At 44.0% G+C, this 23,236-nt stretch overlaps 1 protein-coding gene across 4 annotated transcripts in view; it reads left to right on the forward strand.

Moving 5' to 3' along the window:
- The first annotated feature begins 204 nt into the window (after window positions 1-204).
- Window positions 205-23,236, forward strand: part of UGGT1 (UDP-glucose glycoprotein glucosyltransferase 1) — a 46,046-nt gene continuing 23,014 nt past the window's right edge. For 2 of the 4 annotated variants that reach the window (XM_048954883.1, XM_048954885.1), the window contains exons 1-18: window positions 205-322; window positions 972-1,106; window positions 1,522-1,660; window positions 3,698-3,780; window positions 4,288-4,418; window positions 5,194-5,306; window positions 11,816-11,990; window positions 12,863-12,959; window positions 14,355-14,433; window positions 14,629-14,729; window positions 15,146-15,245; window positions 16,434-16,494; window positions 18,804-18,895; window positions 19,550-19,700; window positions 19,893-20,012; window positions 20,752-20,837; window positions 21,266-21,401; window positions 22,141-22,272. In XM_048954883.1, coding sequence (XP_048810840.1) covers window positions 1,536-1,660; window positions 3,698-3,780; window positions 4,288-4,418; window positions 5,194-5,306; window positions 11,816-11,990; window positions 12,863-12,959; window positions 14,355-14,433; window positions 14,629-14,729; window positions 15,146-15,245; window positions 16,434-16,494; window positions 18,804-18,895; window positions 19,550-19,700; window positions 19,893-20,012; window positions 20,752-20,837; window positions 21,266-21,401; window positions 22,141-22,272 — 1,782 coding nt within the window. In that variant the 5' untranslated portion in view covers window positions 205-322; window positions 972-1,106; window positions 1,522-1,535. Of the gene's footprint in view, window positions 323-971; window positions 1,107-1,521; window positions 1,661-3,697; window positions 3,781-4,287; window positions 4,419-5,193; window positions 5,307-11,815; window positions 11,991-12,862; window positions 12,960-14,354; window positions 14,434-14,628; window positions 14,730-15,145; window positions 15,246-16,433; window positions 16,495-18,803; window positions 18,896-19,549; window positions 19,701-19,892; window positions 20,013-20,751; window positions 20,838-21,265; window positions 21,402-22,140; window positions 22,273-23,236 lie in introns of those variants that run through there. The other 2 variants (XM_048954884.1, XM_048954886.1) reach the window with 2 other exon arrangements.

Consider the following 23,236-nt stretch of genomic DNA (forward strand, 5'->3'; position numbering starts at 1 on the left):
GCCGCGGCTTCAGGGGCGGCTGTGAGAGCGGCACAACGGGAGCTGTTTCCACTCGGCGCGGTAACACCGCCGGCACATCAGTCCGCCCTGCGCCCTGCCTAAAGCCCCTCCCAGAGCGACCGAGTTCCGCTCTCAGCTGGGCTGCTCGCAGCAGGAGGGTGGAGCGGAGCGCCCCGCCCCAAGATGGCGGCGCGGTGACGCTCTGCTCCGCCCTTCACAACTCTATGGCGGAGAGGCGCCTCTCGCTAGGAAGCGGAAGCGCGGTTGCCCGGAAGCGGCAGGAGCGGCGCGAGCCGGAAGGGCGCGTGGCGGCCGGCGGCAGGTGAGGTTACCGGGGCGACCCGCGCGGCGGACGGGGCCGCGATCCCTTGGCAGGCAGGCAGGCAGGCAGGCCTGGGGATGGGTGGGGATGGCTGGGGATCTCGGTGCTTGGGATGGGGTGACGTGTGCCTGTGTGCCGCTAGGGCTGGGCAGGGAGAGCTTGGACAGCGCCTCAAACGCGGAGTTGGGATTAGGTTGGTCCTTTGTGGAGTCGGGAGTTGGGCTCGATGGCCCTTGGGGTCCTTTCTGTATTCGGTTTCTGTGATTCTCAGAAGCACCCTGTTCTGAGAGGAACTGTGAACGGCGTTATCCAGAAAAATAGGGATTACAAAGTAAGGGTGTATGGGGTTGTGCAGTAAATGCACTGCAGTCAGGAGAGAGGCCTGTATTTTGACTGGCTGTAGTAGAAAGCTGCCATGAGAACTGCCATCTTCCATAGGTTTGTGGAAGCTGTGGGCAAGGAAATCCCCCATAGTTGCCCTGTGATGAGTGGTCACAGAACACAGCCATGGAATTAGTGTGAGTGGCAAAGAAATGATGTGTGTGTGTATATGCCTGTGCACTGTATCACTTTGAGGTGGGGGTGCTGGTGCTGGCAGTTGGTTGTCTCATTTCTCACAGTAAGCTGTGTCACTTTGTTCCTGTTCCAGCTTCTGATCCCGGTGGCATGTAGTGCCTGCAGGCAATGGGCATTTCCTCACTCCCTGGAGCAGAGGTGTGCTGTATGCAGCAGAGCATAAGGGGCTGACTGGGGACCCTGACCTCGCCCGACTCCTTTGACATCGGTTTGTGTGGCCATGGGGGTGTCTGTGTGAATGGAGGATGCGATTTTACTTCCCCAGAAAGTAGCTTTTTGTTCCGCCTTATTCAAAGGCTCCCTGTTTGTAGTACACCGTAAAGCGAGTTACGTGTGGTGTGGGTGTCCCAGAAGAGAAGCACTTTTATTTAAAAGCATGAACATCAAAGGGGCAGGAATTGATTTAGGTTGGATTTTAGTTCAGGAGTCGGATTTTAAAATAATTTTTCTCTTTTCCTGGCCCCATAGTGTTTTTAATTTTGTAAATGCAGGTGGGACTGTGATTAACTGAATTATTACAGGCCACCCAATTTTCAAATGTCGTATTATATTTGGATATGTGAGATTCTGTACTTAGAAAAAGAGGCAGCACAAAGCTGACTTGTTTTCTTCATCTTTTTTAGACTTCCGCTATAAAATGGGAATTCTTACTGCAGTTCTGGGGGTCTGGTTCAGCTGCTCATTTGTAAAAGGAGGTTCTAAGGCTGTGACAACATCTCTAACTACAAAGTGGTCTTCAACTCCTCTGCTCCTTGAGACAAGGTCAGTGCACTGTGATTTTCAATCGCAAATCAGAATGTACTGAGTATACTGAGAATACACAGAGTATAAAGCAATATGTAAGAGTACAAGGTTACTATTTTCAAGGTGAGGCCCCGGGCAACCTGTTCTTGTTGTGGATGTCTCTGTTCATTGCAGGGCACTAGATGGCCTTGAGAGGTCCCTTCCAACTCTTAAAGATTCTGTGATGTATCAGCTTTGTTGTAAGCAGTCCTGCATGGTGTCTTAGTGTCCAGTTTGACCTGGAGGTGTTGGTCTTCTGTTTCTGGTGACACAGCCCTGCTCCTGCGTTCTGTGTCTGTGTAGAGGCAGCGCTCTCTTAATACATTAAGCCTTGAGCATCAGTCAGAAAAAACCCCATCTGCTCCCAAGCAACTGCATTTACACACAGCTGTATCCCTGGGGAGCTGCAGCTTTTGGGGTAGTTGCTTCTATTTCCCTCCTGTCAGGTGCATTTGACATACAGGCTTGGACAGGAGCTGCCCTCTGCCTGCATTCTTAACTCTGGTGATGACTGCTGGTTTTGATGTGTATCTGTTCCTTGCATGGTTTTAGCTCAAGTTTAACTTTGTTCTTGTGAGTTGTGCAGGTGAACCTGCAGAGATCTATTCCAATTAAAGATCTGTATCCTTTTTTAAAGGTGTTGTTTAAGTTAGGGAAATAATTGTATCACGCTGTCAGTGAATATGGGCAAGCTGAAGTCACAGATTATACTGTATTTTATTTATAAGACAATGTTTTGAACAGATATGTTGTGTAATCAATTACAAGGGAATGGTATACAGGCCTGTGTGCTAAATGCTGGCCTCCCCCTGCCTGTCTGCTTAGCATTTCACAGGTCCCAGTCATTTCATTGCATGGTGTAAGCATCTGATGATGTCAAGGCAAAGCAGGACTTCGTGGTGCTTGTGCAATTGTGTGTGTGATGAATTTGGTATTGTGTAGAGGTGTTGCCATATGTGGAATTCTGCCTGTGTTGGCATGGCTGGTTCATGTGCAGATATTCAGGCATTGGGCATTTTGCTGGGCTTGACATTGAGCAGTAGGACAGGTGTGCCTTGGGTGAAACTAACTGCTCTTCTGTAACCTTCTCTGTAGACCTTCAGTTTCAAGACTGAAAAGGCCTCAAGCTGTAAAGTGCAAAGCTCAGGTGCTGATGCTGGGATTTAAAGATCCTGACAATGTCAACCATTTGTGGGGGGGGGAAACTTAGGGGGATTTTAGAGGGAGCTTAGTAGGAAAACTCACCTAGAAGACCAGCAAATAGGAATCCAGTAATAATTATGTGCCAAGGCTTGGTTTGTAACCTGACCGTTACATTCCAAGACTTTGGGTAGCTCTGTTCATCTTAGGTGAACTCCAGAGTGATGCAGCACTGCAGAGCCAAGTCATTCCTGCTGCTTGGCGCACCCAACACTGCCATTCAGTACCTAAACATCTCAACAGTGCCTATTGCAGTAGGTCAGGAGGGCTTGGGACAGGCACATATGCTGCTGCAGTGCCTGGTGGGCTTCACATCTCGTGTTATGACATCCTTTGGCATATGAAATGGTACAAGGGAGCTATTTTTGCTCTCTGTGCCCCTATAACCATGTACTTAATACAGGGGGGATTACAGTGTCATGTTTTGAAGCTGTCTGTGACTTCTCTTTTTGCTCACTTAAAAAAAACCCCACACCACTTAAGCCAGTAGCTCCAACCAGCTGTAGTTTGTTGCAATAAAGTAAACAAAAATGTCTGCTTAAAAGAAATGGAGGAGGGAGAAGGGCTCCCAGAACGTGCACTTCGGTCTTTGAGAGATGAACAAGTGCTGATCAGCTTCTTTTGTGTATTCATTGCTATTCACTGCTTTGTCTGTTGTTAGCTTTCCAGGTCTGTTTTTGTTTTTTTTTTTTTGTAGCAATATACAGCTTTGTGCAGAGGGTGAAGGTATGGTGGGAGCTGACCTTCTGTGGAGCTTTGCAGGGTGTCAGTATTGTGACAGAACTCATGGATTTAGCTGTGTCCTCTCTTCTGCAGTGAATTTCTGTCAGAAGAAAGTCAAGAAAAGTTCTGGAATTTTGTTGAAGCCAGTCAGCAGATTAGGACACCTGAACATGATGGTAAGTTTTCATAATGATTTTTTTAATCACCACTGGAAATGGCTGTGGTTGAAAAACAAACCTTTTTTTTTGTTTTTGTCTTCCATTGTACAATATTGTAAAAATCAGGGAGGGCTGACTTTGGTATTGTTTTTGCTGTGGAAGTGCTCGAGATGTTTGATGTCCATTTGACAAAAGCAGTGGCAGACAACTGTTTTACTTCCAAGTTTTGTCTCCACATCAAGCATAAAATTGGTATTTTTATTTCTAAACTGAAGTTAAATTGAAGCTCTTAACTGTTTCCCTGCTCCTGTTTGCATGCTTAGGAATGTATATGAGTGTCCATGTTCTCTCATGGATGAAGTTAATGAAGTTAACTCCCATCCATTTGTGGCACTTGTAATGAAAATTAAGGAGGAAAGGTGGTGTGCATATTTTCAATTAACACCAGTGGGATTCTGTTGATATAAATCTCAATTAGTGGGGATGTGATATAGGAGGATAACTGCTTGTGCTCTGACTTTGCAGGCAGTGATTATTCTGCTTACCACGAAATTCTGAAGGTAGCCTCCCAGAGCTTGTCACCTTTACAGCAGAATCTGTTGAAGTTTTCCTTGTCCTTGCGTTCTTACTCTGCAACAGTTCAAGCTTTTCAGCAGGTCAGTACAGCATGGGAGAAATCCTCCACTGTTTTCTAAAGCATTAAGGTAGGGCCTCTGGGAAGGAGCCATCTGTGTCACAGATAACAGACTGTTAAGCTGACTGGTGCTTCGTACAGGTGCACAGGTATGTTCTGATTTCGTTGTGTGCCAGACTGGAGCCCATCTGTCTACAGCAGCCTAAAGAAGTGGGATTTTGAAATGTTTGCACACCCACTGCACTCATAAATGTGCAGAGACTTCTGAAGAACGTCGTTACGGCTCTGTTGATGCTTATGGTGTTAGTGATGCTCCCATTATTCAGTTGTACACCCACAAGTGTGTATTCGTAGCGATTAGAACCTGTAAAGGGCAGTTTGTTGTGTTCTGTCTTCCTTGTTAACCATGGTGGCCATGCAGTTTGTTGCAAGCCATTCATTATGATGTGCTTTTTTGAAGCAAGCAGAAGAAGGCATCTTCTTTTTTTGTCTTGAATCATTTTATCATTTCTGTTGAATACATGTAGTGGTCTCTAGCATATAATACGAAGAATACCAACCCTTTGCAATTGTGGGTCCCAATTCCTGTTCTGGGAACTGTTATCAGCTGAGAGCAATAAGCTGACAAAATAACTATAAAAATTTAAGACCTATTTATCAGTCCTGTGACTTTTACCTCATGCTTAATTTATATAATAAATAGGAAAGGAGACCAATTACTATAGAGCTGTGCTGTTTCAGTTTCCCTTGTTCTCAGGGTAAACGTTCAACCTATTACTGCAAATATTTCAATACAGATAGCAGCAGATGAGCCTCCACTGAAGGGTTGTGCCCTTTTTTTTGCTGTGCATGGGGAGAAGACATGCGAATACAACTCTCTTGAAACACTTCTGAAGACTGCTTCAGAAAGGTATTTGCTTCTTTTCCAGTTGCTACATTAGATCTTAAAAGACATTCTAGCTGTACTGCTGCAGGGAGACTGTCATGAGTCAATAGTTTCTGGTTCTTCAATTTTGATGTATCCATCTCTTGCATAGAAGTGGTAGTCTATTATTTTGTACTAATTCTGATTGGAATTAGCTTTTACTGATCCTTTGGTCTAGTAGCCTTTTATTTTTATACAAAACTTCTGAATCACAAAATAAAAGTAACTGAAATTTTAAAGGACACAGATAACTTTTAAGAAAAGGTATTTTAGTGATGGGAAAAGGGATTTCACCAGAGGTGTAATGACTAAGAATCAACATGATGGAAAGGAGCTGTAAAGGAAGGGAAGAGGAGGCTCGTCCCTGAATCATGGAATCACAAGGTTGGAAACGGCCTACAAGATCATCCAGTCCAACCATCTCCTCATCACCATTGCCACCACCAGCACTAAACCATATCATGCAGCACGTCATCCAGACGCCTCTCAAACACTGCCAGGGATGGCGACTCCACCACCTCCCTGGGCAGCCATTCCAGTGCCTGGCCATTCTCTGAGAGAAAAAGTTCTTCCTCATGTCTAATGTAAACCTCCTCTGGTACAAGTTGTGGCCATTACCCCGTGTCCTGCTCGTTGCCTGGAAGAAGAGGCCAAATCCCTCTTCACCACAACCTCCCTTCAGGAAGTTGTAGAGTGCAATGAGGTCTCCCCTGAGCCTCCTCTTCTCCAGACTGAACAATCCCAGCTCCCTCAGCCACTCCTCATAAGACTTGTGCTCCAGACCCCTCACCAGCTTTGTTGCCCTTCCCTGGACACGCTCCAGGACCTCAACATCTTTCCTGTAGTGAGGAGCCCAAAACTGAACACAGTACTCGAGGTGCGGCCTCACCAGTGCTGAGTACAGGGATGCTCACCTCCCTGCTCCTGCTGGCCACACCATTTCTCATGCAGGCCAGGATGCCGTCGGCCTTCTTGGCCACCTGGGCACACTGTGGGCTCATGTTCAGCCGAGCACCAACCAACATCCCCAGGTCCTTCTCTTCTTCACACTCACCCAGCCACTCATCCCCAAGCCTGTAACACTGCATGGGGTTGTTGTGGCCAAAGTGCAAGACCCAGCACTTGGCCTTGTTGAACCTCATCCCATTCACCTTGGCCCAGCGGTTCAGCCTGTCTAAATCCCTCTGAAGGGCTGCCCTACCCTCAGGCAGATCCACACCACCTCCCAGCTTGGTGTCACCTGCAAACTTACTGAGGGTGCACTCAATGCCCTCATCTAGGTCATCAATAAAGATAGTAAACAGGATGGGCCCCAGTACCGACCCCTGGGGGACACCACTTGAAACGGGTCACCAGCTGGACTTCACTCCATTCACCACAACCCGCTGGGCACGGCCCTCTAGCCAGTTCCTTACCCAAAGAAGTGTATATCTGTTCAGACCACGGGCAGCCAGTTTCCCTAGAAGAAGCCTGTGAGAGACCGTGTCAAAGGCTTTGGTGAAGTCTAGGAAGACTACATCAACAGCCCTTCCCTCATCTACCAGACTGGTCACCCAGTCATAGAAGGAGATGAGGTTGGTCAAGCACAACCTGCCTTTCACGAACCTGTGCTGGCTGGGCCTGATTCCCTGGACACTGCGTACATGTTGTGCAATCTCATCCAAGATGATTTACTCCATAACTTTCCCTGGTACTGAGGTCAGGCTAATAGGCCTATAGTTCCCTAGATCCTCCTTACGGCCCTTCTTGAAGATGGGAGTCACATCAGCAAGCCTCCAATCCTCTGGGACCTCACCAGTTAACCAGGAGCATTGATAGATGGCCAAGAGGGGCTCAGCAATCACCCCCACCAGCTCCCTCAGAACCTGAGGGTGCAGGCCATCCGGTCCCATGGACTTGTGACAGTCCAGATGGAGGAGGAGCTCTCTGACTGTCTCTACCAGAATTGCTGGGGGCATATTCTGTGCAGTGTCCCAGACTTCCAGATCGGGGCATAAAAAGCCCAGAGGATAACTGATCTGGCTGTTAAAGGCAGATGTAAAGAAGGCATTGAGGACCTCAGCCCTCTCCTTGTCTTCAGTGACTACATTCCCTGCTGCATCAAGTAGAGGATGAGAATTATCTTTAATTCTTCTTTTCCCATTGATATATTTATAAAAGGATTTTTTATTGTCTTACTGCAGAGGCCAACCTGAGCTCAAGTTGGGCTTTCGCCTTCCTAACTTCCTCCCTGCATACCTTAGCTACTTCTTTGTAATCTCCCCAAGCAGCCTGTCCCTTCTTCCAGAGGATGTAGACTCTCTTTTTCTCCTTGAGTCTCAACAGTAATTCCCAGCTCATCCACACCAGCCATCTTCCCCTGTGGCTCGCCTTACGGCACTCAGCACACCTTGTTCTTATGCCTTTAAGATTTTGGTCTTGAGGAGCGTCCAGGCTTCCTGGGCCCCTTTACCCTTGAGAAGCGACTCCCAGGGGACCCGCGCTACAAGCGCCCTGAACAGGTCCAAGTCTGCCATCTGGAAGTTCAACAAGGCAGTTCTGATGGCCACTCTTTTGACATCCCCAAGAATGGAGAATTCTACAATTCTGTGGTCACTCTGCCCAAGACAGTCCCCAGCCTTCACTTCTCTCACCAGTCCTTCTCTATTAGCAAAGACCAGGTCCAGCTGGGCACTGCCCCTGGTAGGCTCTCCTACCAGTTGCATAAGGAAGAAATCTTCCACACAGTCTAGAAACCTCCTGGACTGCTTCCTCTGCGCTATATTATATTTCCAACATATATCAGGGAAGTTGAAGTCTCCCATCAGAACAAGTGCTGGCGATAGCGTGACTTCTGTGAGCTGCTCATAGAATGCCTCATCCATCTCTTGTCCTGATTAGGCGGTCTATAACAGACCCCCACCAAGATGCCACCTCTACAGGCCTTCCCCCTAATCCTTACCCATAGACACTCCACTCTATCATTCCCAACCCTAAGCTCTTCTACATCAAAACAGTCTTTAATATAAAGGGCCACACCACCACCCTTCTTTCCTCATCTATCCCTTCTGAAGAGCTCGTAGCCATCTATCTCAGCACTCCAGTCATGGGAGTGGTCCCACCATGTTTCAGAAATAGCAACAAGGACATAATTAGCCCGACTCACAGTCATTTCCAACTCTTCCTGCTTGTTGCTCATGATGCGTGCATTGGTATAGACACATTTCAGACGAGCCATCTGCCTCATCCCCTGTTCGAGCATCGTTCCCCTAGGCTCATCTCTTGAGAGGCCTGTTTTGTCCCCTTCCCCCTTCACAGCTAGTTTAAAGCTCTTTCAATAAGCCCCGCTAGTTCCTGCGCTAGTATTCGCTGCCCCCTTCGAGATAGTTGGGTTCCACAGGCAGACAGCAGGCCAGGGGCCGAGTAAACTGCCCCATGATCAAAGAAGCCAAAGTTTCTGGTTCGACACCAACCTCCAAGCCAATTATTCATCGCTTGTGCTTTTCTATCACATTTGGAGTCCCTCATTGGCCCTGAAGGTATAGAGCAGAATCACAGAATGGCCAGGGTTGGAAGGGACCTCAAGGATCATGAATCTTCAACCCCCCTGCCACATGCAGGGCCACCAACCTCCATGTTAAATGCTAAACCAGGCTGCCCAGGGCCCCATCCGACCTGGCCTTGAACACCTCCAAGGACGGGGCATCCACAACCTCTCTGGGCAGCCTGTTCCAGTACCTCACCACTCCCTGGGTAAAGAACTTCCCCATGATGTCCGACCTAAATCTCCCCTCCCTCAACTTAAAACCATTTCCCCTCGTCCTACACGTATCAACCCTTTCAAAGAGTTGATTCCCCTCCGTTCTGTAGGCTCCCTTTAGGTACTGAAAGGCTGCAATGAGGTCACCCCGCCAGCCTTCTTTTCTCCAGGCTGAACAAGCCCAGCTCCCTCAGCCTGTCCTCATAGGGGAGGTGCTCCAGTCCCCTGATCATCCTAGTGGCCCTCCTCTGGACCCTCTCCAACAGCTCCCTGTCTTTTTTGTACTGCAGGCTCCACACTTGGATGCAGTATTCCATATGGGGCCTCACAAGGGCAGAGTAGAGGGGGACAATCACCTCCCTGTCCCTGCTGGCCACCCCTCTTTTGATGGACCCCAGGATCCCATTTGCCCTCTGAGCTGCAAGAGCGCACTGTTGGCTCATGTTCAGCTTTTCATCCATCAGGACCCCCAGGTCCTTCTCCACAGGGCTGCTCTCAAGGACCGCTCCTTCCAGCCTGTATGGATGCCTGGGATTCCTCCGGCCCAAGTGCAAAACTTTGCACTTTGCCATGTTGAACCTCATCAGGTTCACCCTGCCCACCTTTCTAGCCTCTCGAGGTCCCTCTGAATGGCATCCCTTCCTTCAACTGTGTTGACTGCACCGCTCAGCTTGGTGTCATCAGCGAACTTGCTGAGGGTGCACTCAATTCCTACATTGATGTCATTGATAAAGATGTTGAAGAGCACCGGTCCCAAGACAGAGCCCTGGGGGACGCCGCTCGTTACCGGCCCCCACCTGGACATAGAGCCATTGATAACTACCCTCTGTCTGCGGCCTTTCAACCAGTTTCTTATCCATCGGGTCGTCCACCCATCAAATCCACATCCCTCCAATTTGGAGATGAGGATGTGGTGGGGGACCATGTCAAAGGCCTTGCTCAAGTCCAGGTAAATGACATCGGTCACCTTTCCCTTATCCACCGATGCCGTCACTCCATCATAGAAGGCCACCAGATTGGTCAAGCATGACCTTCCTCTGATGAAGCCGTGCTGTCACAGATGACACGCTTATCCCTCATGTGGTCATGAAGATCACTTGAGCTCCCACTCCGTGGACTAAACGCCCTAAACCCCTGAAATCTTTTTTCATCATGCGTAGGCTCATCTGAGTGACTTCATCACTGCCCACCTGAACTACGAGTAGCGGAAAATAGTCAGTTGACATAACCAGCTTTGGGAGTTGCCTGGTTATGTCCCTGACCCGAGCCCCAGGAAGGCAGCACGCTTCCCGACGGCACGGGTCAGGTCTGCATATGGGGCCCTCCATTCCTCTGAGAAGGGAGTCACCCACTACGACCACCCTTCTTTCTTTACTATCAGAGGCAGTCTCAAGACACGGGGTGACCGCCTCACCCTGGGCTCTCTCCTAGGCTGATCCTGCATCACCTCTCCAGTCACTTCAACTTCCAGCACCTGGAACCTGTTGCTTAGAGGGAGTTGTGGAGGTGGGCTGGGCAGGCAGGGGTGTCTCCTGTGACACCAAGTCGGGACTCTTTTCCAACCTTCCTCACCAGTGAGGTCTGTCTGACTGTGACAGGGTAGGGGGTCCACCAGCTGTCTGGGTTATTTTTCCCCATGGCCCTTCCCTCAGGTAAGCCAGTGAGTCACTCCACCAGTCGATCTCCCGCTCACACTCCGTGATGGTCCTAAGTCTCTGCACCTCATCCTCGAGCTCCACCACCAGGCTGAGAAGCTTGTCCACCTGCTCACACCTCGCACAGGTTAAGTCCCTGCAGCGCTCCCCAGGCAGAAGTAAGCTCAGGCACTCCCTGCAGCCAGAGGCCTGAACAGCAACATTGCTTACTAAGGTTTCAATCTAGGTTGCAACAGTCTTCTTGGAATGAGCCCACTGTCTAGTGGAGACCATGTTTCAGCTGGTGATCTCAGAGAACGTCAAGGAAATCTGGTCTCCTGAGCAAGGAGGGACCTCCCTTTTCCCAATGAACAGAAACAGTGGTTTCTCACCTGATGTGACTCGTGGAGCTCCCAGGAGCTGTTTAAGGCTTATTATCAGGTGTGAAGGTGTGGGTGGGTGTTTAAACCGTGCCACTAATGTGCCAGTCCACCCCTGGTGACTCAGGAGCCCACCCACAAGCTGTCAGCTCCCAGCTCAAGCGCAGTGCTGATGTTAGCCTCAAAAAAAGTCCTAAAAAAGCCTTAAAAAGAGCTTTTTGGTTGGCCTTTTCTTACTCCAATCCCTTGCCCGCACAGACCTACCTGCTCAGAAGCAAGTCTCCACAGCAAAAATTTGACTTCAGGTTTGCAGGGAAAGCTTCACCAAGGCTGGATCTCCAGAAAGAAATCCTTCCCCAGTAGCAGTCAGCCCTTCAATGAGATCTAAGAGAGGTGCAGCCTGGCTGCACCCCTTCCTGTATCACAGCTGAATTGCCTTCACCTGTGCTCCCAGGGCTGCCCAGGTGCTCAATCAATGGGTCAAGCTGGGACTCAACAGTTCACATTCCGGGTGTCGTATGAGCTTCAAAATATCAGTTAGCTATTTGATGTGTTTCCATGTGTCCATTTTTAACAAAGTCTTATCAGCATTGCATCTAGTGCTGCCAACCCTGGTATTGCATACGTATGCCGTGAAGGCAGAAAAGATGTTTAAACATGAGAAAAAGAAATTGTGAACTTTGCACTGAGTAAAGAAATGGTATGAATCACATTGTGATCATCTTCAATGTTTGCTCTTAGACCAAAGCCCTTTTTGTTCAAAGGAGACCACACGTACCCGGCATCCAACCCCGAAAGTCCCATTGTCATACTGTATGCTGAGATTGGCACAGAGGATTTCTACAGGTTCCATAAGCTGCTTGTTGCAAAGGCTGAGGCAGGAGAAATCACTTATGTCCTCAGACACTATATTGCTGTAAGTATGTATGCTCAGGTAAAGCAGGCAGGAGTAACTGTCCAGGAGAGGCCAAAAGGAAAAGTGATCTCAGCTCCCTTAAATTGACACTTGCATAATGCATTGCTGCTTCATCATTATTTGGCATACTCACTGTTTATTGCTTCGTGGCAATACAGACTCTTTTATCTCCTGACTGTTTAAGTAAGAGGCTCATTTAGTTTTTCCTAATGCAGAGCTGATCTCCAGAGAAACTACAGAGTTTAACTTAGAAAAATGTTGCTCTAGGAAATCAGAATTGGATCCTTTCCATGGCTTGGCCAACTGAGTCACTTGGTATGAAGAGCAGAGATTAACCTTAGGATACCATTTCAAATAAAAGGCAGTTTTGTTACAGAACCACTTACTGCTCCTAGTGTGACTTGTCCTGTTTGCCATCTTCCTCCCTTAACCCATAACCATAGAACTGATTTTAACAACTCAGAGAAATTGGAGAGAGGTGACATTTTTCTGAATATCATTTCACAGAATCACAGAATTGTAGGGGTTGGAAGGGACCTCCAGAGATCATCGAGTCCAACCCCCCATGGTACCCAATGGTACTAAACCTAATGTAGTCCTGCACTGCATGTGCTGCTTTCATTTTTAACAATTATCTGTTTATTATCATTGGGAGAGGTACTGAAGCAAGAAATGAAGTTGTATTGCACGATTGGTCTTGGCATGGTTGTGCTATTACAACACAGTACTGGAAGTTCACTCACTGTATTCATCACTGAGCAGTTAGATGTAAAGCACCAGCTTGGGATATCGAAGCTTTGGGAAATGGCAGCTTTTAATTTGTAGATCAAAACAATGAGTAGCAATATTGCAATGTTTGCTTTTCCTTGCAGAATCCCAGTAAGGAAAAAGTCTACCTCTCTGGCTATGTTGTGGAACTGGCTATTAAAAGTACCGAATATAAGGCCAAGGATGATACAAAGGTGAAAGGTGAATTCTTGTTTTAATAACTAATGTGGGTGCTTCAATTTTATATATGTTTTGCTGGGTTTTTTTGCTGTTTTTTCTTTTAAACAAATGGCTGTTTGACTGAAGTGCAGATACTTTTCTTTCTGATCTGACATCTCCAAAATCACCACCTCCTCCTCTCTATGTTGATTCAATCATATATGCAGTAAGGCACTTCTCTTGCTTATCTGTGGTTGGCACAGTGGTGTCACAACTCTGGACTAGATCTTAGTAAGAGCACGATTAACATGACCAGTTTTTCACCAGGTGAGCAGATGTTACTTAGCGTATCCATCCTCAGAGTAGAACGTTTCCTGTTCTTGTTTTTGGGGAAAAACAGGATTTAGAACACTGTGCATTTGTTTTTTGTTTTTTTTTTCCCTTCTGTAAAGTACTGACCTCTGTTTCTTGAACAGCTGTGCACCTGCCAAATTTATTTTAGTGGGGTAATTTGTGTGACTGTGTACATGTACAAGTATACACACATATATGTGTATATGGAGATAAATGGAAATCTCTGCTTAATTTTTTTTTAACTGAACTCATAAATAAAGTAAAAAAAAAAAAAAAAAAACAATTTTTTTTTTTTTGGCTGTGGATTTTTAGTGTTTTCCCCCCTCCACTTCTTTTAGTAACAGATAACAGCTGTGAAGAATAGGATTCATATTTTAAATGGAGTTCTTCAGGGTTTTGCAGTTTAATAAGATTCTGCTTACAGATCAGAGCTCTTGCAGTGGTATGGAGTACTGACAAAAGAAACTATTGGTTCCTTATTTGTAAAATGGACAAATTGCTTGCATTGCTATGAGCTGCAAAATGAGCTGCACTGATATTGTATTGCAAATTAGAGGTGAATGGCTTTCATCCAGCTGCTGTCTGATTCTGGATGTATTCTGCATGCAGCCTTCTGTGCATGTCTGTGCTCTTTCTGCCTGTCCAGAAGCAATCATTCTTTCAAAAGGTCAGGACTTTGATTGGATTTGAGCATGAAAGACATAGATTAGAGCTGGTCTGTGTCCAGCAATTAGGTCATTATGCTCAGGATTATATGATCAGGATTGCATTCATGGTTGGAGTTTGTCATTTTCTCTACAGAGCTTGTGTGTCCTGAGAGCTCCTAGGTCCTCATAGGAGTTTGCAGTGCCTACATCCCTGAGGTTTCTACCCAGCTTAAACTTTTCTTTGTAAACAATCCACCCTGATCTTATTTCAGCAGTTACTGTGTCCATTTGTACAGTTAGTACAGTTGGGTACAGGTTGATAAGCGTCCTTTCTTTCCTCTTCAGTTACTGCAGAGCGTTTTGGTAAGCTTATCAAAGCACACGAGAGCTGTTTCTGAATAATTCAGTAGTGTTTTTCTTCTCTGTGTGTTCATAGGCACTGATGTGAATGCTACAGTAATAGATGAAGATGACCCTATCGATGAGGTGCAGGGATTTCTTTTTGGGAAATTAAGGTAAAGCTCAGTTGCATTTTGTTTGTCATATTGAGTAACTTGATGCATAGGTGCTGATCTGCTTTATTGCTATTTAAATATCTGGGTGATCCACACGTGTTAGCAGCATGCTTTTTTGTATATTAGTGTATTTGAATTACTGGCAGACTTAATTACAGGAAGCTATAGAATTGCTTGACGCTCGTTCCCTTTTAGGCAGTTGTATCCTGACTTGACTGAAGAGCTGAAAGAGCTTAGAAAACACCTTGTGGAAAGTACCAACGAGATGGCACCCTTGAAAGTGTGGCAGTTACAAGGTAAGCTGTATAAGACTTTCAATATTGCACTGTCAGAACTTAAAGTAAACCTATCTCCCTGTGCTCTGTGCAAATGAAGCAGCAGCAACTGTATTCAGTTGGAGAGTTTGACTGTAAGTTCCTGCAGTGGAAAGTATGGGCTTTCTAAAGCTTCTTTGCTGAGTCCTGCTGAAATGGCTTTCGGAAAGTTTCTTTCATGGGACTCCTGAAGTGAGGTTTACTTTCTGCATTGTGAAGTGTATTAAACCCACTTGCTCTGAAACTGACTTCTTGTATCACCTACTAAACGCAGAAAAGCAAAGGAAATGTAAAGACAGAAAATGAGTTTTATGTGTAACTAATAAGCAAAAAAGTTGCAAGTCAAATGTAAGATGGGTGCATTGGCTTCTTTCATCTTACTGTTGGTTCACTTGCAGATTTAAGTTTCCAATCTGCTGCACGCATTTTGGCTGCTCCTCCTGTGGATGCTTTGATGGTCATGAAAGATCTGAGTCAGAACTTCCCTACAAAGGCCAGGTGATTCTAATGATGAATGCTTTGGATATTGTCTGTTTTTTTCTCAGCACTGCACGAGATGGGCAACAGTGGTTGGGTTAATTAACATCTGTGTTTCTGTTTAGCTGGAAGCAACCACTGGGGAATGTTTGTGCACTGTTCTTCAGCTTATGGCTGAAAGAGGGTCTCACAGCATTTCTCTTTGGTGGCACTTGGTGTGAACTGGTGGTAAATTCAACAGAACCAGCTCTGCTGTTATTGTGAAACGCTTCTGCCCCTTTTGCTTCAAGTCCTCAAGAATTTATTGCATAGTGTTCCTGTTTGGAGGCTTTAGGCTTAACCTTTTCTCTGAATGACTCTTCTGAGATCCCCTTTGGCAAACTGCTCACTCAGCCTCGTGTCAGACATTGATGTGCCATTCCACTGCTTTTTGTGCTTCATCAATTACATGAGCATACTCAAATTAAAGAATTTTGGTCATAATTTGGCCTGCCCAACCAATGGAGAAATAGATTCCTTTTGATAGGTTTAATGACCTGGGGTGTGAAGATGAGTATGTAGGAGCTATTCGTTTTTGAGCAGGTGGAGATACACTTAAGAGTAAAAGGAAGTTGAGTTTTGGTCTCATCTCTAATACCTGATGTAAAGATTTAGTTGCTTATGGTTTCTTGAGGTGTGTTTTTTTCTGTCATCTGGTTTCTGGTCAGATTTGTGAGCTGCATTTGCCCATTCCATGGTGGTGCAATCACTAGATCCAGTGAAGGGAAAGGAACAAGAGCCCACAAGGAGTGAAATCCCCATGTCTTGTGCTGTCAGATTCTACTGTTCTAGAAGCTGCCCACTTTTATTATGGGTTAATGTGAAACTAGACAGAGAGAGCTTTAGAGAGCCAAAAGCTTGTCTTTCTTGGTGCAGTTTGCACGTGGATAATGTTTTTATGTTCTCTTGAATTAAATATATATTAAAGAATAAGATGTATGAAAACTATATATATTTCTTGTATATATTACAGAGCATATATATGAAAAAACAGTGCATCCAAGTGCTTAATGGTACCACGAAATGCAAGTTCTTCTGATTGTAGCTTTTCATGCTAAGGAACTAAATGTATTGATATTGAAGTTACAAAAAATGGGTTAGTTAGATAAGTAATCTGTTCACTACATAAGCAGAATGATGATTCACAGCATCATGTTTTTATTTCTGCAGAGCCATAACAAAAACAGTTGTTTCTATGGACCTCAGAACAGAAATTGAAGAGAATCAGAAGGTAACACTTCAAGAAAGTCATGTAGTGCTATCTCACTTATGTTTTAATAAAAGCTTAAGCTTTAATAGTAATGATTCTATTAAAAACTTCACATTTGGCTCAAAATATTGAGCCAGTATTTTCACTCACAACTTTGTCGTGGTATATGAAAATGTACAGGGTAGAAGCAGTATATGAAATATTGTTCAGTATTTGAACATTGTTGCCTGCATTTATTTACCTTTATAAAATGAGCTTAAATAGCAATGGAAAGTTATTTGCAGAAAACATAAAGCTAAGATGTTCTTAGGCTTTCCATGTAGACTGTTCTAATGTGAGCAGTGCATCAAAAACAAAGTAGTAGAAATTTGGATGTCTGTCTCCAAATCAGTCCAGCCAAGTTGGAGCTCTGTGTGGTGATGGCTGGTCGGCTTGAGCTGCAGAGATGTGGTCACTGTTTTGGGAGGAATTGCACCTGCTGGATGGCCTTTCATGTGTCTGACTTTGTTCTTGCTTGAGTGATACAGCAGATGTGTGAAGTCTGCATGTCACAGCCCTGGTCAGCCGTGACAAAGAGGCTTACACTGATTTCAGGTCCATGACTGTAGGTTTTGGTTCTATTTTGAACTTCTCAAAATCAACTGACTATTAAATAGGAGTGTTTGTGTTTGTTTTTTTTTAGTCAAAGTAGAGTTAAAAGGTAGTTACACTTTGGGATTATTTTAAAGTATCTGTGCTGCATAGAATGTAGCTTGTTAGAAGGTTGTTGCCTGAAGAGTTTTAAGCACCTTTTAACAGCCTTTAAGGATGCAGAATAAATTTAGTTCTCATCCCCTGGTTTGTGGCAGTGCTTAGGTATCAGAACTCAGCAGTGCTCACGGTGAAGCAGCTGAAGAAACACAAAACCTTCTGCTTTGGCTTATAAGGAACCACACTGAGGAGGACATTATTCCAGTGTTACAGTTCTGAGTGCAAAGAAATAAAATTTAACATCTGCTTGTTCAGCCTTCGTGTGCTTTGAAATGAAATAATAAATAAATGAAGTTGATGAGGGCCCAGGGCCCCTGGCAAGTTTGTGACCCTTGAGTAAGCTCAAGTGGTTGGAGAAATATGTCTTAGCAGCTCTGTTGTATCCTTGGCATTAGCAAAGCACTGAAAAAACAATAGACACATGGGAATTCTGTGCAGTACAATTAAAATGCACCTGGTTGTGCCATCTGGATAGAATACAAAATGAAAGTTTGAGATTGTAATAAAAACAGAGCCAAACAATAGCTTTCAGCATGTGGTTTATGCTGATCTCTTCATGCATTTCAGTCTAACTTGACATTAGTAGGAAAAGTGAAAGGTAGACAGTTATGTCCTTGTTTTAAAATCTGATTGATGACATTTAGCTAGTCCATTAGTAAATGAACATTTACCTGAAGGCTAATTAAGGATACCCTGAGATTCCTGCTCCGAAAGAGAAATCCCTGGTTGTTCAATAGTGATAAAATGTGAACAGAAGAGATGTGGTTTGACACTGCTCTGTGGTGTGTTTCTGGGAGGGACGAAGTCTAGAATGTAAATGCAAGTTAGAGCTGCCTGGTGGTGGCTTCTCTTTTCTGTGCTGGAGCAGTCTGGTCCATAGGCCCGTGACTTGGTGGGTGCAGTTTCATTCCAAGTACATCTAGGCTGCTAGATCCCAACCAAGCTAGATCTAACCCTGTAAGCTGTTCTTTGCATGATGGTCAGTCTGTGAGTATTGTCTGGTGGCGAAGTTCAGTGGTTTTAGCAAGGTAAAGGTTAGGAGATAATTATCCACAAAAAAGTACGAGTTAACACTGCATGTGCTCAGCTCTTTGAGAGCACCATTATTTAATCAAATACCTAAATTCCTCCTCACTAGATGCTTTCCTGTTCTTGGTACTTCACGTGGTACTTAGCTATTCTTCCATTACTTTGCTCATCTTCATGATATCAGGCTTTTTTAATGTCTAAACACTGTGCTTCTTCACTGTTCGTCATAGCACTAAATGACTTTTCTCAAGCATTTCTGATAATTTAATCAGGTATATTTTAAAAATCCACTGAGGGACTTTCCAAAGCTACTGCTGAGTCACTGAGTCACACAAACAGAAGTCCCACATGTGTGTCTATGCACTAGCTAGCTTCACTTGCCTTCCTCTGCCATGAGTATATGCATCAAATCAACAGAGGCTGTAGTTGAGAAGTCATGTCATGCATTTTGCAGTAGTAATGGAGGTAAAATCCAGTTTTGGCACACTGAACTCTCTAGTATTTGTGTTCTGTCCACAGCATTCTTCTAATGGCCTTCTGCTTTCTTCCAGTATTTCAAAGGAACGTTAGGATTACAGCCGGGGGATTCTGCTCTCTTCATCAATGGGCTGCATATTGATTTGGACACTCAGGACGTATTTAGGTGGGAATGTTTTCTTTTTCAGAAAAATTGTATCCTGCTTAGAATCATGCATCCTACTTGTGTGTGGATAGAGAAATCATTTAGACAGTGTGAGCCTCCTTCCCAGTGTCTGTGTTTAGACTAGGTTTAAATGTTAACTTCTGCAAAAAGCAAATTGTGTTTCCTTCCCTTATGCAAATACTTGCTAAACAAAGCAAAAAAACTGCTGTGAAAACTGCAGTATGCTGGGATGTCAGAGTGGGAAATCACCTTTGTGTGATCTGTCCTGTGAACACACAAGACTTTGGTTTCCAAGGGCTGCCTTCAGATTTTATTCTGAAGAAGTAGAACATTTGATTCTCAAAAGAGAAGTCCCTGTAAGTCTTTTATCTGAAAGCCACCTTTATCTTTGTCAAGATCTGTTTCAGCAGTGTGCAATTGAAATTACACATGTATATCATGCCTTACTTCTCTTTGTTTAATGTGGTGTTTCCTAGAAATATAACTGAATAGGTTTACGTTATCTCAAATTCCTTGGGAGAGTTAGGAGTAAGTGAGAAACAAGAAGTAATGCATAGATATGGCAGACTTGTCTATACCTTTTATCTGTTAACTCTTAGGATACAAACAGTTATTTGTTATCTTTAAAATTTACAGATTTTCTTTTCCTTCCAGCTTGTTTGATGTGCTACGCAATGAAGCTCGTGTTATGGAAGGTCTGCACAGCTTGGGGATTGAAGGGCTGTCCTTGCACAACGTCCTGAAGTTGAACATCCAGCCATCAGATTCAGACTACGCAGTGGACATCAGAAGCCCTGCTATTTCGGTGTGTGGGTTTCATACAAGGGATAACTTACGTGCCCTTCAGCTGTGTGTTCTTAAGCTCTTAGGAGGAATTTTTGTTTGTTTTAGTTTTTTTCATGCTATGCTCTGTATAGTTTTTGATTTTAAAATATTGTACAACCTCAGACTTGAGCAGAATGACTGGCAGTCTAATGATGCAGGTATTTTCTCTTAGTGGATCAACAATCTGGAAGTTGACAGCCGGTATAATTCCTGGCCTTCCAGTGTGCAGGAACTGCTGCGTCCCACGTTCCCAGGGGTGATCAGACAGATCAGAAAAAACTTCCATAACTTGGTAAGTAGCAATCTGACTGGGAATTAAATGTGTTGCTGTTTGTTGTTCTTCTGTTACTTGTGTGTATGCTTATAAACATCAGGGCCATTAGCTTTGGCACTTAGGAGTATGCTAGATTCCTTGCTGTTTAAATGCCTTGGGATAGTGTGCTCCTCTCAAAGGTTTTGTTTTTCTTGTAGTAGTGAGCTACAACTGAGGTTCAGAGATTACTGAGCATGATTCTCTATGTTAGACTGGTCTTGTGTGTGCTGCTTGCACATCTATGGATTGCTCCACTGGTGGAACAAACTTATCATTTGACAAGTGAGAATTTGTGTGCATTTCTGCTTTGTGATAATAGCTGGAGTTGGTTAATGAAATCCATCACATTTCTTTCTTAATATTTCCTTAACAGGGTTAAGAGCAGCTTCAGTTGTCTTAGAAAGCATTCTTGCACCAGAAGTTCAAAAGATGATCATCAGTCCTTGCATTACTCATGGGTGCCCCTTCAGTCTGGGGGTTGCCCAGTCTTTAGCTGCAGCTTGTTGTCAGGTCAAGCATAAAGTTTGTGAAATCTGTAAGGTAACACTTCAGCAGCTCAGATGAGGTACTTTTGGTTATGATTTTGGACTTCAAGATTGTAGTAGAAACTATGACTTAGTGGCTCTCATCTCTCTGGCAATGCATAAAATGGCATTGATGATAATTCTGCAATGAAAAATGAATTGAAAAGCCCAGTATCTTGCCTTCTCGTGGACAGGTGCTGATAGTAGATCCTACTCACGAGACCACAGCAGAATTATTGAATGTGGCAGAGATGTTCTTCAGTAACCACATCCCACTGAGGTAATTATTGTATTTTTATTAGAATTTATTTTACATCAGCTGTATTTTTGTGACAAGTACTTACTGCTGGGACACTGCACCAACATCAAGTAGCTTGTATTGGTGGCTGGGAAGGGCATTTACTGAACCTCGTTCCTTCAAAAATTTTTGAGTATAACTTTTGCTACGAGCAGAGCAGAGCTGAGTAAAAGTTACTCCAATAGTCCAGAAGAATCCTAAAAGGAAATACTATGGGTGGAAGAGATGAGAAGCAAGATTCTGATGAACCCACCTTTAGAGGCTGTATAAGGCCACTCTGCTCAAAGCCATTTCATTTGGTCTGCTTAGGAAAAGGCCTTTGCCTATGATGACTGTACTCCACCACTGTATGAAGAGCTGATTATTTGTTAGTGTGATATCTTCAAGATACGGGGTTTGTTTGATTGCAGGATAGGACTAGTCTTTGTGGTTGATGACAGTGACGATGTTGATGGCCTTCAGGATCCTGGCGTTGCCCTTCTTAGAGTGTACAATTATGTGGCACAAGAAATGGACAATAACTATGCTTTCCAGACAGTCATGTCTGTAAGTATTCATTTAAAATGAAAATGAATATTTTTTTTATGTGCTTTTATGTATGTAAGATTCACGTGTAGTTTTCCTACCTCTTTCCTCATTCTGCCAATGAGTTCTAAATGGGTGTATCCCCTCAATATATCTATTTTTTTTCCCTTGAATAGTTCCTGCTGCATAGTTTTGCCATGTAAGTAAGTATTTTAGGTATTAGTTAATCCATTTTCACTTATGGTTTGACACCTTTATGTAAACCTACAAGCTGGGTCATGCAGGTAACTTGAAGACTATGACTGTTATTCTCATTATTATTTTTTTTAAATATATCATTTTAAGTCACAAAAGCATAATCTTTTGCCTTCAGGAAGGAAATGATCATTATCTATTTTATGTGTGAGATTTACTCTATTGTTTATGAGATGCCTTCAGTTCTAAGCCTTTTTTTCTCTGAGAACTATTTTGTAATCAGAGGTGCAAGATGTTTAAAGAAATCCATATGTATCTACTTCCAGTCTTACTGTGATGACTGTTAGGCAAAGCAGGATGATTTGCAGAGCTATGAGTGCTTTATAGCTTCATACTTAGGAGTTTTTATTTTAATGAATAACTATGAAAATATATTTTGCAGTATTGCTCTTAAAGCTTTGTATATTTCTTATGTAATTACTGGAATACAGGTGACAGGTCAATTTACCTTTCTAGAAGTGCTTTTCATTTGGTCTGCAAACTTGTATTTCTATTCTCCTTCCAGATATATAACAAAGTAAAAACAGGAGATCAGCTGAGGGTGGAGCATGTGGTTAGTGTTCTTGAGAAACAGTATCCTTATGTGGAAGTGAACAGTGTTCTGGGAATTGATTCTGCCTATGATCAAAACAGAAAGGTAAGAATTCATCAATTAAAGCATTTGTCACATTTCTGCTTCAACACAGTTGAAATATATTATTACATGCAGTTTCTTGATGCAACTTTCTTGCTCAGCATGTGTCTATTATCATGTTAGAGTGACCTCATAATGCTGTAGGAATTTATGTTCAGCACAGAGCTTTATCTTACTAGTGTGCATCACATGTTGTGATCTAATATTGCTGAAATCTTCTGTGTAGTACAGGAATGAAGATAACTTTCCTGTGACTCATGGATACTCTCCTCGTTCTGGTGTGGAGAGCTTAGTAGTTTAAAACTGCTTTCAAAAATGGAGGTGAGGGAATGGTTCCTAAGAAAACCATGGAGCTTAATGCTTAGGAGGGATTGGTGTAGATTTTCTTTCCTATTATCAGTGTCTGAATGCTGGATGAGATGATGCTATGGTCCTGAATTCATGATGGCTTTTCTGTAGCAAGGCATTCAGCAATCTTCCTCAAAGAATTTCTTAGTTATTTTTAGGCTTGATTCTTTCCTGTATGGGGAAAACTGAGAGCAAATCAGTATTTGGTTACTTTTCTGCGAGATGAGACAGATCCTATTTGGGATTGTATGGAAAGGAATGGATATTTGTTCTTCTTGAATCTTCTAGAAGAATGAATGAAAATACCATCTACAATAACTCTAACACTTGCAAAACAGCCTACATGTTAAAAACTAGGCAGACAGAGTTACATAAATAGAATTGTATGCACAGAAGCATTCCATCTTTGTGTGTAGGACAGCGGAAGGAGGAGCACTCTCTCATTAGCTGGAACCCACTGGAGGCAGACAGTTTTGAATGATAGAAGTCTTCTTGGTTAATGTGCTAGGCACCACAATGAGCCCAAACAAAACAAAGCAGCAACCCAACACTGATGCATTTCTGTGTGATAAGGCAGCTCTTTTTGCTTGGAAGCTGAAAGACAAGGGCATATGGGGTG

The sequence above is a fragment of the Lagopus muta genome, chromosome 9, assembly GCF_023343835.1.
Source record: "Lagopus muta isolate bLagMut1 chromosome 9, bLagMut1 primary, whole genome shotgun sequence".
NCBI lineage: Eukaryota > Metazoa > Chordata > Aves > Galliformes > Phasianidae > Lagopus > Lagopus muta.